Here is a 17,473-nt window from a genome sequence, read left to right as displayed (position 1 = left end):
TTTTTATGATTTTGTTGTTCCTATCTTAAAAAAAAAGAAATATTCAAATTGTTTTTGTCCACAGTCCATTAAAGAAAGCCCCCAACTGGGATATTTTTCGGCAATTACTGTTTTAAAGAAGCGGCACTCGATTAAATCGTTGGGTGTAACATTTGCTGAAAACTTGTTAAAAACTGAAAAAAGCTGAACAACACCACAAATATCTGGGTGGTCTTTAGACCTCCCATTGTGGGCAAAGAGGTCTCTTGCTGTGTCTTCTTTTCCCCATATCTGTTTCCCTTTCCATGTTGCTCTCTGTCTTTTTTCTGGATTGAAATTGCTCATTTTTTCCCCTGGCCCTGTTAGGGATTCTTAGCTGGCAGGGAGATGGGTAAATGTTTACACTCAGCACGGTTTCCTTGAACTCCTCGGGACATGCAAAAACGTTCCTGGGTGGGGTTCCTGACTTTCCATAGTGGGCAGTGAGGTACTTATTGTGTCTTCTATCCCCCTATATGTTTTCCAATTTGTCTTGGAATGAGATTACTTGGTTTTGTCCTGGACCTGGCCGGATACCCCCTGGCTGAGAGGGAAACAGTCAAATGTATAGTTTTGGGAGATGATATTTTTTTTCCTTGTAAGTCATCTCTCTGTTATGCACTGTATTATGTTTTGTAAACATATTATATATATGATTTGTACACATACGAGTGTATCCCTCTTAGTAGGGACCTGTGCTTGTGTCTGGATGAGACTTTTAGGTGACCTCAAACTTGAGTACTTTGTTAGTGTGCTCTTGGAATCTATATCTGTTTCCTATTTGAACCAATTCCCCTTTGTCTTACCTTTTATTTTGTGCTTTAATTGTAATTCTAGAACTTTTTACTATCCCATTTTCTTCCTTTTTACTTGCGCTGATATGACCTTAATGTGTTGCAAGCGCCGTAAAACCCTTAAAAACAAACAAACAACATTCCTCTTAGTGGGGACCTGTGCTTGTGTCTGGATGAGACTTTTAGTGATCTCAAACTAAGTACTTTGACAGTGTCCTCTTGGAATCTACACCTGTTTCTTATTTGAACCAATTCCCCTTTGTCTTACCTTTTCATCACTAATTTGCAGAATTCGGGGGTTTTGTGTCCCTAATTCCCCTAGCTATATCAGCTCTTGTGCCAGCAACAGACTTATAGAGCGATAAACGTACATTCAGAACTTATGAGCCATACGCAGACAGTATTTTCTCTCTTTCCAATCAATCAATCAATCAATCAACAAATTAAAAAAAATCACATCAGCAGCAGTAGAAAGATGATGGGATTGTTAGAAGAAAAAAAAACAGAGCTTATTTGCTCTAATACACACTGAAGAAAGATAAAGGGGATTCTTTAATTAGAGAGAAGTAGATCCAAAATGTCTCGGAATTGATACTATACCAATCACATGCCATTGCCTTTATTAATTTATATTCTTACTTAAACATTATGTCACAATAGAAGGCAGCAATTATCAAAAGTGACCTGTGTGTTGTTGGTAATGTTCGAGGAAACAAATGGTCGCATTGGTTGTACTTTTGAATAAAACTTACTGTTTACTTTCTTTTGGTAGTCATCGCCTTGTATTGTGAAAAACTTTTTAATTACTACTGTCAGGTTATGCGTTTAGGAAAGAAGCGCACAGACCCAAGGATGCACTTAGATGCTTATAAATAATAATCTAACAATTTTTGGTAGAAGATCTCATTAATATCCTGGGCAAACCAGATAGTCTACATAAAAAGGACAACAGATATAATGGGGGAGAGGATACAACAGAGTTATCTCCCCGACCCAAGACGGGAAACTGCCCCTTGAAGTCATCAACGAATCTACTAAGTAAAAAAACAAAACAACAAAAAACAAAGTCCATTTTAATTTTCAAATTTTATGTTAGATAAGTGATAATTTATTAAGAATGCAAATTGAATGGGAAGAATTCTAGGGAAAAAAAATGAGTTCATTAAAAAATCTATGTTATATTAACAATCGTATCAATATACGAATTAAATATCACAGAATTGATAGATGTTTTTTTGTTTATGTTTTTAAGGGTTTTATGGCGCTTGCAACACATTAAGGTCATATCAGCGCCAGTAAAAAGGAAGAAAATGGGATAGTAAAAAGTTCTAGAATTACAATTACAGCACCCAAGAGAAAGTAAGACATAGGGGAACTAGGAACAAAAAGGGATCAGATGTAGATTCCAAGAGCATACCGCCAATGTACTTAGTTTGAGATCACCTATAAGTCTCATCCAGACACAAGAACAAAATCCAACAAAGAGGAACACACTCAAATGCTTACATTATACATTAAAAATAACAAATATAATAATACATAACAGAGAGATGATTTACAAGGAAAAAAAATATCATCTCCCAAAACAATAACTATGCATTTGACTGTTTCCCTCCCAGCCAGGACTCCGACCAGGGCCAGGAAAATGACCAAGCAATCTCATTCCAAGACAATAACAGAAAGTATGTTGGAAAACAGATATAAGGGGATAGAAGACACAGTATGTACCTCCCTGCCCGCTATGGGAGGTCAGGATCCCCACCCAGAGAATTGATAGAAACTTTCATTACAAATTGTAATTCACAATAATTATTAACACCTCAATTACCTTCTTGCTCACTATACAAACTCGCTATGGAATAAAGTCCAAGTAAAAATACAAAAACAAAGCAATAATGTTTAGAAACATGAAAAAAAATGTTAAGATTAATCATATTAGTAATAGATTCCCACATCATCTAGTTTTGGGATGATCATTCCAAACTGGCAGTCACATGACGTATCTATGATGTCTAAATGAATGACCTCAGATCTCACTTAGAGACAAACCAGTGGACTAGAGGATGGGCCATATAAAAAAAGCTTCAGAGAATGCATCGAGTGAGCTCAGAAGCTACCCGCCCTGTGCCTCTGGACCCTTCAAATTCAAACTGAGGTCATTTTTATGGGATAAAGGAAGACTCGGTATAAAGTAATAGAGGTCATAATACCTGAAAATCTTGAAAGTTAGATCCAGTTAGAGGGTCAGGTGACGAAATTTAAGACAACCAGGTGATTATAGTCCACTTTAAATAACCGTAACACATACATTATCAAATTTGTGACAAAAATAGGAAATGACATTAAAGGAAAAAAAATTGTGAAAAAAGTTTCCACTTTTTATAATTGAAGACTTATTCACTTTTGATAATTATATAGTACATTAACTTAAAATTGCGAAAAAACTTGGATTTAGGGATATGATTAAAATCTGTAAGGGAAGTAATATCCTCTCTTTTATACAGTGCACTCTGAAAGAAGTCACTCTTGGAAGTCGTAACCTGATGGAAGTCCTGTTTTTTTCTTCTTTTCTCTCACTTCTTTATCTTTGTAACCAAATTCCCAATGAAGTCAACAATTCCTACGGAAATTCCACTTGAAGTCAATGTATGAAACTGACTGGCATGCATACAAAAACTGGATAACCAACACATCCACTCCCTTAAATTTGGATAAAATCAACTTCCCTTAAAGTAAACAAATTCTTACAGTCTCAAGGTAAAGTGATACTAAGCTGCTAGAAGCTGTGGACTGTAAAAAGTAAAATACAAAAATGAATATAACAGCTTCAAGAAAGAACAAAATACTGAATACGACACGTTTCGAGCTCAAAACCCTTCTTCAGCCAACAAAAAAAAACAAAACAATGAAAGCATAAATACATTGCTAAAGAACCAGATCAACGGCACTGTTGACTTTGAATGGACTGGAGTGTAGACGAACAAACAATTTTCAACGTTCACTCAACCCCATTCATAATTTAAGGCTATCTTAAGATAAAAGTAAAATGTTATGGAAAAGTGAATATATATTTATATAATGGCAATAAAACAAATGGATAAAAAGGTTAAGATATACAAATTTACAGGCTCCTCATCTCTTGTTTGACACAGGCTTTGAAGGCATCCCATGAATTTTGGTTATGCATCAAATGGGACTGAAAAGGAAATAAGAAAACATTAAAGAATTCGCCTTTCATTTGCTCAGTTTTGACACTGAACATCACACCTCAGCAATACACATTTTATTTGAATTTTAAATCCATGCTACGATACAATTTGAGTTTTCGGCAGAATGTTGATTTTACCCAAAATGAAAAAAAAAAAACCAAAAAAAAAAACCTTTACTTATCTCCTCAGGGACATTTTTCTTCATGGTCTATCTCGAGAAAAAATACCTAGATAACCCAGCAGCACCACAAAGTGAGCAATAGGAGTTAAAATTTCTTGCCCAAGGAAAAAATTGAGGTGGAAAAAAAGAGTTCAAACCAGGGTCTCCTGGATGGTATTGTAATGCCTTATCCACTTGACCATCTTCTCCTCCGTTTACTGTTTAATTAATGCAGGGATGCCCTAAAACCAGCTTTTTGAAATCTTCCCAGACAACCAGTTTTTAATTTGTTTTTTAATTAATCTATTTATTTTAAAAAATTTCATTGAAATGAAAATATCAGTTGTTTAAAGGTAACATTTAAGGGGAAGCGAGATGGATATTTATCTTTACAAAAAAAAATCACTTAAGGGTAATACTTTCATATACTCGAACCTTTTACAGACTTTTTTTTGTCATTGGCAAAGGGAATCCCTGTTAATGATACATAACACATGGTAAAAGAAAAAAAAAAATCAACCTTACTCACCCTTGCACCCCTATGCAGCCTGTCCTTCATAACAGAAATAAATTCCTTATGCGAGAGATTCCCGTCTCCGTCAACATCAAACATTTGAAACACAGTGTCAACAATGTGGGGACTCAAAGTGTAGCCTGTACAGACTTTTACCGCTCTTTGGAATTCCTCTGAAATAGTTTAAAGGAAAGGAAATTGATAAAAACAAGTGTGAATATATTTTTGCCTCGAGTGACAAGAAATGTTCAACCATCGTGTTCTGGGTGGAGTCAAAATTTATATTCCATGCAATTTTAACATTTATGGAGCAGTGACAGTGATGCCATAGGTTTCAAAGCTCAATGAGCATCAATCACTGTTTGTGCTTTATTGGTATTAAGGACTGTGATTTATAGATAAATATAGATGAAACAATTTGAAAGAAATACAGTCGTGCTGCATAAAGATTAACATAATGAATTTAAAAAAAAAAAGCATTTAGGCTATAGTTTTTATTCCCATGCTCTAAGAACTGCACAAAATGTAATTCTCCTTGAGGCAACATAAAATGAACATGTTCTACAGACAAATGCAACCTCTTGAAATAATAAAAGAATAGCTTTCTGGACAAAGGCAACCTTGTATGATACCAAGGGAAGTTCTGATAAGTGACTACAGTGCAGCACAAAATCTCGAACACACAAATCTAAAAATCACGGAAATCTCAAACACATCTCAAATCCCTGTTTTAATTCCTCTAATTTTATAGTACTGGCAACACAGAAATCTCAAACTAATAGGACCTTCACTTTTGCGTTCTTTGATAAAATTCTTTTGCTTATGTTTCTATTGAACACAAATAAAAACTGCCATCGCTCTCCAATGGCGTTAACTGTGTTAGTTAATGTGTTTTCACATGTATATGTGTGGAGCATGTGTGTGTGTAGGTGAGAGTGGAGGGAGGGTGTGTGAGAAATATGTTTGACCAGTGTCTAATGCATGCAACCCTATCTAATAGGTACCAGTACCAGGCAGTGATCACATTGGCTGTTATTACTGTAATGTGTTAAAATAACAAAAAAGAGATTTAGGATGGGGTGAGAAAAGAGTTGTGAAGGAGATAAATGAGGAGTGCTAGTGATTAGGTAACAGGATTTGTAGATAAAGACATCGAGGGCTGAGTGTGTAATCAACAATGCGATGTGCTGGCTTTGTCTTAACATTATATGACACCGAAAGGGGAACCTTATTCCACCTGTTATTGAATAAAACAAGATGCACTCAACGCTGCACCTCATTATAATGAGACCTTACTGAAACCACCCCCTCCCCTCACATTCTTCATATTCTTTGTAAAATACTCAACATGGAAATCTTGAACACATAGGCACGGTTCCAACTTGTTCGAGATTTAAGTGATGTACTGTACTTTTGACTACATAAAATCTTTTATGTCACACATTATTATGAAAATAAATGTTTAATTTGAATCAAAAAGTCCAGCTGAGAAATGGTGAATTTAAATGGCAATCAATGGCAATCCTAAAATTTATTTTATTCTATTTGATAAAAGTAAGCAAAATGTTCGACAACCTTGAGAGATGGAGTGCATAGAAAAGGTGTACATCTTCATGGCAATGGCAAAATCATCCAAATTGTTTAAAAACTGGAAAAACTTGTGGAACTCATCGAAACTGATACCCTGAAAAAAGAACAAAGTTTTGTCAATTATTTCTAGTTTTCTATTCTATCCTTACGTGGGGTTATTGCAGACCTGCCTTCTTGAAGAAAACTTTAAATCTCGTAATTGTTAAAAGAAAAAAAAAGTAATCGCTATAGGCAACTTTAAAAATCAGTAATATACCCTCACAAGGATTAAATAACACTTTAAAATCCTTAAAATTGTGGTCTGGCATCAACTTTCCTTTTCAGTCAGTTTGAAAGACTTGAGGATGCTCAAGAAGTTATGAAATTGGAGCCAAAATTACGAAATTCTACGAATTTTTCATAATAGTAGGCAGATCTGGGTTAGTGTATGAATGGGGAGGGGAAGGGTTAATTGCATAAACTGTCTTGACCTTGTTAACTGTGACATTTCAGAGCCATCAGGTTGTGAACCAATTGTTTATTGAAGTTTTTGTAGGGTTAAAAGAGAGTTAAATTATTTGCTATCTACTGAACAGGATGCTGTACCCCATATTTAAATTTGTTGCCAGATCTATTATTAGACTCAGTAGTACTCATAACCTCCGGAGACCAATATTGCCCCACTGTTTATGGATACTCTACCAATTGAGTTACTAAGACCCCCTATGGTAGATTAAACTACATACTTCTAGATGTCAGTTGGGAGGGGTGGGCAGAGTAATGCATAAATGAACCAGTCAAATTCTCTACCTATTGAAAAGTTAAATGTTACATTTATAACACCAATTACATTCCTTGCAATGAATATTTATGAATCATGGCTCTTCAATCCTCCTTGCCCTCTGATCATCTAAGAAAGTCGATGTCTGTTTCATTTATCTTTCCTGTAAACGACCTGAGACTTGTGATGTAGCCTATCTGCTATCTATCTCAGTCTCACCTCTCCCCCCCCCCCCCCCCCCAATACCTCATTCTTGATACTGCCTTTACTGAATATAAGGCAGAGGAATTTTTACAGCTCAGAAGAGAGTGTCGTATGCCTGCCCTAGCCAATACTGTTTGCCGAAATCCAATGCTCATCGGAGGTAATGACTTATTATGTAGATACCATTTGGTCACCTAGCTACAGCATGCTGTATTGCAGAGTGTGCTGGAACTCTACGTGTTAGAATCCAGTTACTACTGCTGTATTTCGGTGTTTAATTCAATATTTCTATTTTTCCAATCTTTAGAAAAGGCAAGTCTTCTTTTGACTGCAATATTGTTATATTTCCTCCTCCCACTCCACTTGTTTTTGATCTTCGATGTCCCTCATAATTATTTCACAAATATTACAAAACCTTATTGCAGTTATATCATTATAATAGATCTATTATGTGTTTAATCAAACACATGAACATAGTTTGCATTTGTACCTTTTCATTGATAAATTTTTGTCTCACTCTTTCAATGCACGTGTCCACATCTCCCTTGTCCAAATTTGTATATCTGGAAAAATAGCATTTACAATTCAACAAAATTGGGGTGGGCTATTGATAACATATGAATACCACAAATCTTATCCTAGAAGTAGACATGAATTATATATATATATATATATATATATATATATATATATATATATATATATATATATATATATATATATATATATATAGTAGCCTATTATCCTCTTTTAATGGTAATGATGGATGATAAATCTTTGTTGTCCACAGGATGGAAATTTTCACGATTTACATCCATAGTTTTTCATATATATGTAAAAAATATGGATGTAAACAGTGAAAATTTCCATACTGTGGACAACAAAAATTTATCATCCATCATTACCATTAAAAGAGGATAAATAGGCTACTAATAAACACTAACCAAGCACTTCTCTACTCAGTAAATCGGACAAATATTGAAAGGGCAAAGGCATTGGGTTGAACACAAGACATAAATATAAATTCCACAATATTTAGGAACAGATTTAAAGGTTATCACTTTAATCAGCTATAATATAACTCGAAATGCACTCGCCCTACGACCCAATGCATTTCCTTCCTAACCAGAATAGTCTTTATTAGGTTCTTCTTACTTCTGATATATTGTAAGGTTCTTTACCTTAAAATCACACGTGCAAACTCCACTTCAGAAATGGTGCTTAGGCCTTTGGAGAATTCCAAGAACTCCAGCTCTATTATTTCATTCTGAAGATTCTCCATGAATCTAAAATATAAAGGTAAAATGCTAATGCATAACACAGTGTATTAACTAAACATTATCCTAGAAAGAAAAAAAAATTATTCTTAAACTGGTTAAAAAACGTCATATTCTATTCGTACCTACTGATATGCTTTTTTTTTTTTTTTTTTTTAAAAGAAGAAAAAAAGATGGAGACTCTGAAGATCAGAACAAAGGCATAAGCTATATCATAACTATTCAGCAATTAAACCCCCCTCCTGATATAATGGAATTTTAAAGTTGGATCTTGAAGACTAACATATGTGAAAGAAAAGCCAGCATAAACATCTTCACTTCTCTCTCTCTCTCTCTACTCATCCTTCTTTCTTGGATTAAAAAAGAGAAGAACCACCCCCCCCCCACCCCGCACCTCACCCAGAATAATAAAAAACAAAAGCAGGTAAACAAAAAGAACAAAACCACCCCCCCCCCCAAAAAAAAAAAAAAAACCCAAAAAAAAACAAAAACAAAAAACAAACCAACCAAACAAACCAGAAACAAAAAAGAAAAACAAACCACACACACACACACACACACACACAAACAACAACTAAACAAACATATAAATAAACAATAAAAAAAAACTCCACCTCCCCCCCAAAAAAAAAACAAAACAAAAAAAAATACAGAATATACTCTTTTTATCCAAGTACCATAACAGAATGGTTTAATTCCCTTAAAGAATTAGAACGTCTGCTTCTGATTTTCTTACTGAACTCATATCTTTTACTTTTAAGTTGTCAACCATTTTCAAATGGACTAATATCAAATATGTAACATAAGTTATATATCATTTTTATGAGCAAAGGTGGACATGTACATAGAGGAAAAACTCTGAAACCTGAAAATCGCAAGTTATAGTTCATTAAAATTCAGCTACCTTAAAAAGATGTAAAGAAATCATAGAGGGTAAAAGGAATTCATGTGTTGAAACAATATTTTTAGAAATGACATTTTGGCCCTTGGAATTCTTCGGGGAATGGACTCAGAAAATAATGAGAGAAATTTAAAAAATTACATTTAAATATTGAAATTACCAACAAGGAGATACCATGACAGGAAGAATAAAATATAGACCAGGCAAGTGAGCAGATGATTGAGTTAAAAAGAAAATATGAGAGGGGCGAGAGAGGCAATTCATCGTTGGATAGGGTGTTGAATTAGAAAGATAGATAGATAGATAGATAGATAGATAGATAGATAGATAGATAGATAGATAGATATATAGAGAGAGAGAGAGAGGGGGAGAGAGAGAGAGAGAGAGAGAGAGAGAGAGAGAGAGAGAGAGAGAGAGAGTATGAATCGGAGAGAGTGGGTGGGATGGAAGAACAAGAAGAGATGGTAAAGAAATTTTAGGCAGGGTGCTACAGAAATTTATAAAAAATAATAATACCTATGGAAATCCTTGTATTTGAGCACATCTTTTCCTCTCTTTCCGAAGAAGTGAACCAAAAGGGTTGTTTCTACTATTTCTTGTTTCAGGTTCTGAAAATCACAAAGACCAGTTTTCATATAACACAAGTCTTGGTGGTGAATACATGAAACAAATATTCATGTTTGGCAAATGTTCTGAGACGTTAAAATAAATAGAAAAGTTTGCACGATTACTGCTCTCAATGGTTATACAGCTCATATAACATTTCAATCAATAAAACTATATACAACAAATGATTGAAATCAACTCAACAGGATTGAGTTAATTTTAGTTTTCTAAATTTTCCGGTCCTTGTGATATAAATTAGAATAAGCAGTAATAACTGGACTAAATTACAACACAAACATTGCCTTTCTCAAACAGATTAACAACTGGGGTAAAATGGACAGCCTAACTATTAATTAAAGCTTCTCCATTATCCATATACCAAATGTTGAGAAAGGTTTTAACAATTCTATACTTCAAACTGCTCTCTCATTTCCGTTACAATGTAATGTAAAAATATCCTTTTATTTATTTCTCATCCAATACAATTTTCCTACCTCAGATTGAAGAGGAATTTCTTTTTAAATCAATCATGTGATCAACTCTCCAATAACTTTGTAAAAGAAATATCTTTAAAAAAAATCATTATTCATTAGGAGTTAATCAATTTTGCATGGACCCATCCTGTTTTCATCAACTCAGGTTTTCGGTAGCATACAAAAGGATTGTTGGACTCTAATACAACAACATTCTTTATCTCGTACATTAAAATAGGGTTATGGCTAATTTTGATATGTAATATATTTAAATACATTTTTGATGGAATAGCCATCAACAATTATGGCCTTGTTGGGACTTGAAACCGGTGTAAAAACATGATATATCTTTCTGCTGATTTAAATGACTGATTTAAATTCTCTAGAAATATTTATTGAATAGGCATGAATCCATTTTTTCCAATCTATTTGAAAAAAAAAACACATTTCATTTCTTCAACTCTTTTAATGACATTTAGGACATTTTATGAGTCGAGGCTCCAGTTTAATGAAGTCAGCCTGTGACAAGATTGGTGTAAACAATAGTCTTTATGATTTAAAGTTTAATCAGTCTATGACTATGACAAGCCGACACAGGTGTAGATATGATCCTTCTGATCTCCAAAGTCAATTCACACAAGCAAATAACAACCATTGAGCCATCAGTTCACCAAAAATCTGGAGTCAGCAGCAGGTGCAAAGAACAGCAGACAACAGTTATAAGAGAAGACTACACGATCACAGAATGGAATTTTGACCCCCAAACCTGACATAATGAATTATGACAATTCATGAAATCTGTTCATCGTCATTCAAGGCTTTAAAGGGAAATGAGTCAACTTTTTTGTTTTTTGTTTTTTGAAGCTGCTTTTTGTTTATGTTTAGCAGGTAGCAATTTTCAGGAGCTCTGAAATACACAATTGCACCCACACTTAAAAAAAACCCAAAACAACAAACTTTTGGCAATAATCCTCTCTCCCCCCCCCCCCCCCCCCCCCCCCCCCCCCAAAAATTAAGATAAAGAAAACCCCAAAACTTTAAAAAAAATTCTTATGCCTGAGACTTTTCAAGTTCACTCCTGTCCACTTGTCTCAAAATGACTTTTAAATGCGAAACCTGGGATATAGTTCATGATCCAGACTATATTGCATATCAAAAACAAAACAAAAAATACAAACAAAATTATGGAATTTATTTTCTTTAATGTGAAATTTCAACACAAATGATTCATTTAGCAATTTAACCACACAACTGACAACAGTTTTTAGGCCTTACTTTTTCTAAATTGCTATTTACTTATCATTTTGTTACAGCGACATAAGGCAAGCGTTAGGTGTTGCGCAAATCATGTGATATCAATTGTTACCTTCGTCAGATAGCTTAACCACTACCCTACAGACCCACCTTTCTGTGCTGGTATCTGTCATATCTTTCAAGAATAAGTTAATTTTTTAAAAATTAAATGGCACTTTTATTTTGTTGTTTCATAATTGATTTAAATAAACAAGGGAAACAAACGTGTTCTTTTTTTTGACTTTAGTGACTCTATTTTTGCAATGACCAAAATACTGAACTGACCAGAGCTGCTCTTCATTGGCTAGAATTTTTGTCGAGATATCTTGTACAGTGCTAGGTGTTGCGAAAATGGTGATCAATTTTTTCACCTTTGGAAATACACTCTTGTGAGAAAATAACATCAGTTTTCCGCTATATTATTCATGAATTAGAAAAAAAAAAAAGAAAAATAGCAAACCAAATTAAGTTTGGCATAAAATCAAAATTATCAAAATTAATTGATTACTTGCTTCTCCCATTCTTTGCTTCATTTTTTCCCGAGGGAGGGTGTAGCCATTCCTCCAACATTAATGAAAAAATGTAAGTTCAGATTATGAAAATCAACAAGGTGAAGTGTGATTCTAACACACTGTATGTAAATATACCTCATGTTCAAAATGACCATGCTTGAGCAATGAGGATATTCTTAATGCCTAAAAAAAGTAACACAGTTTTGTGCTTGCCATGCTGATGATCTTGAAAAAGTGTATCATATACACAGATGGATGAAAAACATTTGAAATTCAATTTAAAAATGTAGAAATAGTGAATTTTTAACACACCTAAAATGTGAATGAACATAGAGAGAAATAAAGCATAGAGACACGTGTCAAACACATTAATCCGGGCATGGCATTCATGAAAAGAAAGCTAACGACACACATTGATTCAATTGAACAAAATTGTAGCCAAAACTACCAAGAATATTTCAATAGCAAAATATACTAAAACTAAATATATCCCAAAGCCAAAAGTATTGAATAACTGATTGGAAACTTTGATATATTGTTGTGAAATTCCATCATTAATTGTGTACTAAAATATTGTATTCCATTAAAGAAAAGTACAACATTGACAAAGAAAAAATCTGTGCTCAATTAAATAATGTAGTGAACACACCAATATTTATTTAAATGCATCACTGCTTGCTGGGCTCTATTCAAAAAATCAAAATTACAGAAATATTAAACAGAAAACATTGATACTGTAAATGTACAAACCGGATGGTGATGACATAAATTTCTGTTCTGTTTATTGTCAAGTAATGGGATTTGTGTTCAGTTTTTTGAGGCAGATTTCTTTTTCAGTTTCATGGAGGAATATCAATAATTCCCAAAAAGTAAAAAAAAACAAAACCCAACAAACTTTTCAGTCTTTTCAGCACTAAAAATTCATGATTAAATTTACTAAGGGCTGATAATTAAAAAAATCAAATCAAATCATTTGATCGGTTTAATTAAATGCTTCATACTTTGTCACTCCATAAAATGAATGACAATTTCAGAATTTGTTATTAGAATAACTGTCTCCCTACTGTGCATTACTTCCATACTCAATTTATGTGTCTGCCTTTGCTTTGGTCAGGGACAGACCGTTCAACACCTACTTGGCTACTGTCAGCTTCTGATCCGTCCAAGGCACTGCGTTCTGTTGTAGAGGAGGAAGAAGAGGAGGAGGAAGAGGAGGACTTGCTGGCCGTACTGAACACTTTCTCCAGCTGGGAAGGGCGTCATGCCACATATAAAAACACAAGAAAAAAAATGCTTGATATATTAGTAACGGACGACGAACACAAAAATCCAGTTCGGTTTCCTGTTCAATATATTAGATGGGTGTTTATCACTTTAGTATGAAATTATTATTAGCTCTGGACACAGATAGTATAGGAAGTGAAAAGAGGGATGACTTATGATAGAGTAAAGGGAAAAGGTCTTCAAAAGTAAGCATCAAGTTATTAAAAACAGGTTTGAAGGGGTTGATAACGAAGCTCTGGTGACTTGAAACTGGATGATCTTTTAAAATTCAGAAGTCATTCGTTTAAACATGTCAAGCCTTCTCTGAAAAGACCCAAAAGCTCAGATCTATATAGCCAATGCTATACAACCAGGATTTAATTAAGAGCATTGCATTAATTGGTTTTGGACTAAGGGGTCAACTCACAAACTGCACAATGATAGGGTTGTTTGCTGGGATCTTGTTAAGAAAGAGAGTTCACCTTTTTAAAATATCAAATGTATTTTCTTAGAAAATACATAATTCGACAGAAAAAAGCATTGTGGAGAGTTCTTTTCTTTTTGAAAAAAAGGCGAAACACAAAAAGCAATTGGAACAGAAATGCAACCAAAATAAAAAAAAAATTAAAAAGTGTGAATACCTGGCAAAATAGTAGCATCTCGGACAAATGAAGTTTATATGTAATTTATACAGTTCTCATTTCATTGAAACATCAAATATATGATTAAGTGATTGTTTTGTTATAAATATAAAAAACTATAGAAGTATATCATTATGTTTACAATTCACACTTGTGTAAATTAAATAACTTTGAAAACTTAACATTTAACTTGACCTTAAAACTTAGTATAGGAATATGCATCAATAGAACAAATAAAACAAAACATTTAAATAGTTTGCATTAGAATGTGTAATAATGACATTCAAAATCTAAATCATTTCTGTTATTTTATCATTTTAAAAAACATATTTATAGTCAATGTGCAGGCAATGACACCAGGGGGGTGGGAGTGGAATCACGGAGAGCGTAAGTATGCCATGCTAATTAGTAGCAGCTGGAAACATGAGATGATATGGGATCTTCACGATGCACGCAAATCATAGGTTTACATTAGAAGGGGCTAGTCAAAAAATGTCTATTCTAAACCTTTTAAAAAAAAAAAAATAGTAATAGCACGGGTAATGACAGGAAGGGTTTAAAAGTGCAAGTAAATTGCTAGCTTTCATGGTTGCACTCCTATGTATGTATTTTAATTCCAAATCAATTGGAAAAAAATCCCTATGCAACCTTGCAGCTCAATCTATTCAGAGAAAATCATTCTTTGTTTTATGGCTTCTAAGCTTACTACTATCTTTCAATTGAATTTTAGCATTTACAATCTTTTTAAAACGGCTGTATGGATGGTGGTTCATTTTCCAAAGTCTGTAAAAGTAAATATGTATACTTGGATAGAGATTACATTTGTCTTTCTAACACTTGGTGAAATGGTCAATTCAGAATCTCTAAACAAATATTCAGAGCAATATTTTTTTCACTTCTATAACATTTTTAGGATTTTATCTTTCAGAAGAACTCAAAATAAATCTTACACGATATATAGTTTAAAAAGCATTAAAGTGTTTAATAGTGTATAATAACCAAAGCTGAATTTAACAGCAAAATCGGTTTAATTAATCATTTCAAGAGGGCTGTAACAATAATAATATCATTTTCTTCTGAGTTCTGAAGATTTTGACTTTAGTCTAAAATAAAAGCCATAAAATTATGCAATTTGCAAGGCAGACTTTAGCAGTATAATTTGAGAGAAATATAAAGAATCAATTGGCCATATTCCATGTTTGCGAGCAAGCGCATAAAGAAAATTGCTGAATTAGGACTTAATATGTGAAGTCATTTTTGTATTTGTGATGTCGAGCTCCATCTGTTAAACTATTTGGCATCTTATCAACCAAAAACTTATTAGTTTCAATCAATCGCTTTAGTCTTTTTTTTTTTTTTTTTTTTTTTGTTTATTGCTTTAGGTCTCTTCCAACACAAATGAGGTTATATGAGAGACCGCTGAAACAAAAAAACAAGCAATCTAACAAAAATAGTACAAATGTAAACCAAAATCATAACCTAAAGATATAAGCTAAATTATAAATAACCAAGATCAAACAGGCAGAAGATTTACAGAAAAAAAAATATCCCCTGTCAAAAATACAATCACAAACCAAAGAAGCAGGATAGGCTAGTAAAGAGAAGAAGAAACGACATCACTATCGGATCGTACACCCATGCGAACATCATAGGTATATGATTCAAGGGTGATGCTCCCATCCAACCACCCGCTTCGCTTTAGTCTGTCATCTTTAAAAAATGTCTGGAATGTTACAAACGAAATGCAGTTATGAATCAATATTCAAAAATGTTTACAACATTGTTGCCTGTAATGCTATGAGTCATGGGGAAAAAAAACCATCTTGAGCAAACACAACAGGTTGTCAATACGAGTATTCATGCTGAAATGCTGTTGAAAATTTGAGGACTTGAATGGTATATGCGTATTTATTCCTATTTACGTAACGAGTGAGTGGAAATTAAGAGGAGCTTAAAAAAACTAAAATTGCTTTGAAACGAAAAATCTTCAAAGCTTGAAAATGCTCTTTAACTTGGCATTACATACTTTGATTCTGAGCTTAGCATTACAATAATTCGCAGAAATGAATTCTTGTTTTGAAATGTTGGTGGAAAAAGCTGGAAAACACTTAAAGCAGAGAGAATGAATGGAACGGGAAGGCAGTTTGGGGGTATCACAAGGACAAAGATGGTTGGAGATAAGCTGAACATTTCATGCTGATGGTAGCTGTAATCATGTGTCCAATCAACAAACCTTCAAATAATACTTTAATAATAAAAACAGTGGTAATCGTTCACATGTCAGACTATTGAGCTGTGGACTGTGAAAAGTATTGACCAAAAATGTATACAAAGCAACACAAAAATAACGAAAAGAAAAGACAAGAACACAATACATAAATAATAGGCGCGTTTTGGTCTCAAAACTATTCTTCAGGTAAAAAAAAAAAAAAAAAAATTAATGGCAACACAAAACCTAAAATCCAGAAAGCCTTGTTGGATCAACAACATATCAACATTATTTATTTATTGTTTGTTTTTTGTTTTGTTGATTGAACAAAAGGGTTTTGAGAAAATTTCCTTGTTAGAGTCTTTTATTTTGTTAGTTTGTGAAGCTTTATATTCATTATGGTTCAATGACTCCTTTTAAACTAGATCAAATATTCAATGATAGAGATTTGATAAAATAGTGTGACTTTTGGTATTGCAATATTTTCAAACATTATGTAAGCAATTTTGATTTCAAAATAAGCCAGGACAAGATTTTCCAGCCACCTTAATTTAATTACAATTTCAAGCAGAAACACTGGGTTACGCAGAGGCATATCAATTTCAGTCACTTTTATCTTATTCAGAGAAGCCAAATTCATCATCACGAGAGAAGAAAAGAAAAAAAAAAAGAAAAAAAAAAGAAAGGAAAAAAAAAGAAGAAAAGAGCCCAGATGTAACTTGTCATTTTTGGCAGAAACAGTTTCCTCAAACCTTTTTGCATGTCCCGAGGAGTTCGAGGAAACCGTGCTGAAGTGTATATCATTAAACAACAACAACAACAAAAAAAATATTTTCATCATTAAAAAAATACATGACTGTATTTCATCAAGCTATTTAAATCATGGTGAGACGAATCATATCTTCTTTTCTAGGAAAAGATGTGTCGTCATATAAAAAGAAAAGAATGATTGCTGAAATATGAAAAATTAAAATGGCATTGATAGAAAGACAACATTGACAAATTCTTTCACAAAATGGAAGTTTTTGAAGGCTACATCTCCATTTTAA

General features: G+C 33.4%; 1 protein-coding gene across 8 annotated transcripts in view; it reads right to left on the bottom strand.

The window, feature by feature from the left end:
* Positions 1–1,883: 1,883 nt before the first annotated feature.
* LOC144971323 (calcium uptake protein 3, mitochondrial-like) overlaps positions 1,884–17,473 on the bottom strand; it is an 89,690-nt gene continuing 74,100 nt past the window's right edge. For 4 of the 8 annotated variants that reach the window (XM_078911981.1, XM_078911982.1, XM_078911983.1 and 1 more), the window contains 7 exons: positions 13,448–13,558; positions 9,944–10,035; positions 8,431–8,535; positions 7,740–7,812; positions 6,271–6,379; positions 4,711–4,868; positions 1,884–4,008 (listed from right to left, as the gene is read on the bottom strand). In XM_078911981.1, coding sequence (XP_078768107.1) covers positions 3,934–4,008; positions 4,711–4,868; positions 6,271–6,379; positions 7,740–7,812; positions 8,431–8,535; positions 9,944–10,035; positions 13,448–13,558 — 723 coding nt within the window. In that variant the 3' untranslated portion in view covers positions 1,884–3,933. The remainder of the gene's footprint in view (positions 4,009–4,710; positions 4,869–6,270; positions 6,380–7,739; positions 7,813–8,430; positions 8,536–9,943; positions 10,036–13,447; positions 13,559–17,473) is intronic. The other 4 variants (XM_078911987.1, XM_078911985.1, XM_078911988.1 and 1 more) reach the window with 1 other exon arrangement.

Source organism: Berghia stephanieae, chromosome 4, assembly GCF_034508935.2.
Source record: "Berghia stephanieae isolate SIO BIC M18660-M18661 chromosome 4, UCSD_Bste_1.3, whole genome shotgun sequence".
NCBI classification, from domain to species: domain Eukaryota; kingdom Metazoa; phylum Mollusca; class Gastropoda; order Nudibranchia; family Aeolidiidae; genus Berghia; species Berghia stephanieae.
Note: the sequence above shows the minus strand (reverse complement) of the source record. Positions and strands in the feature narration are given on the sequence as shown.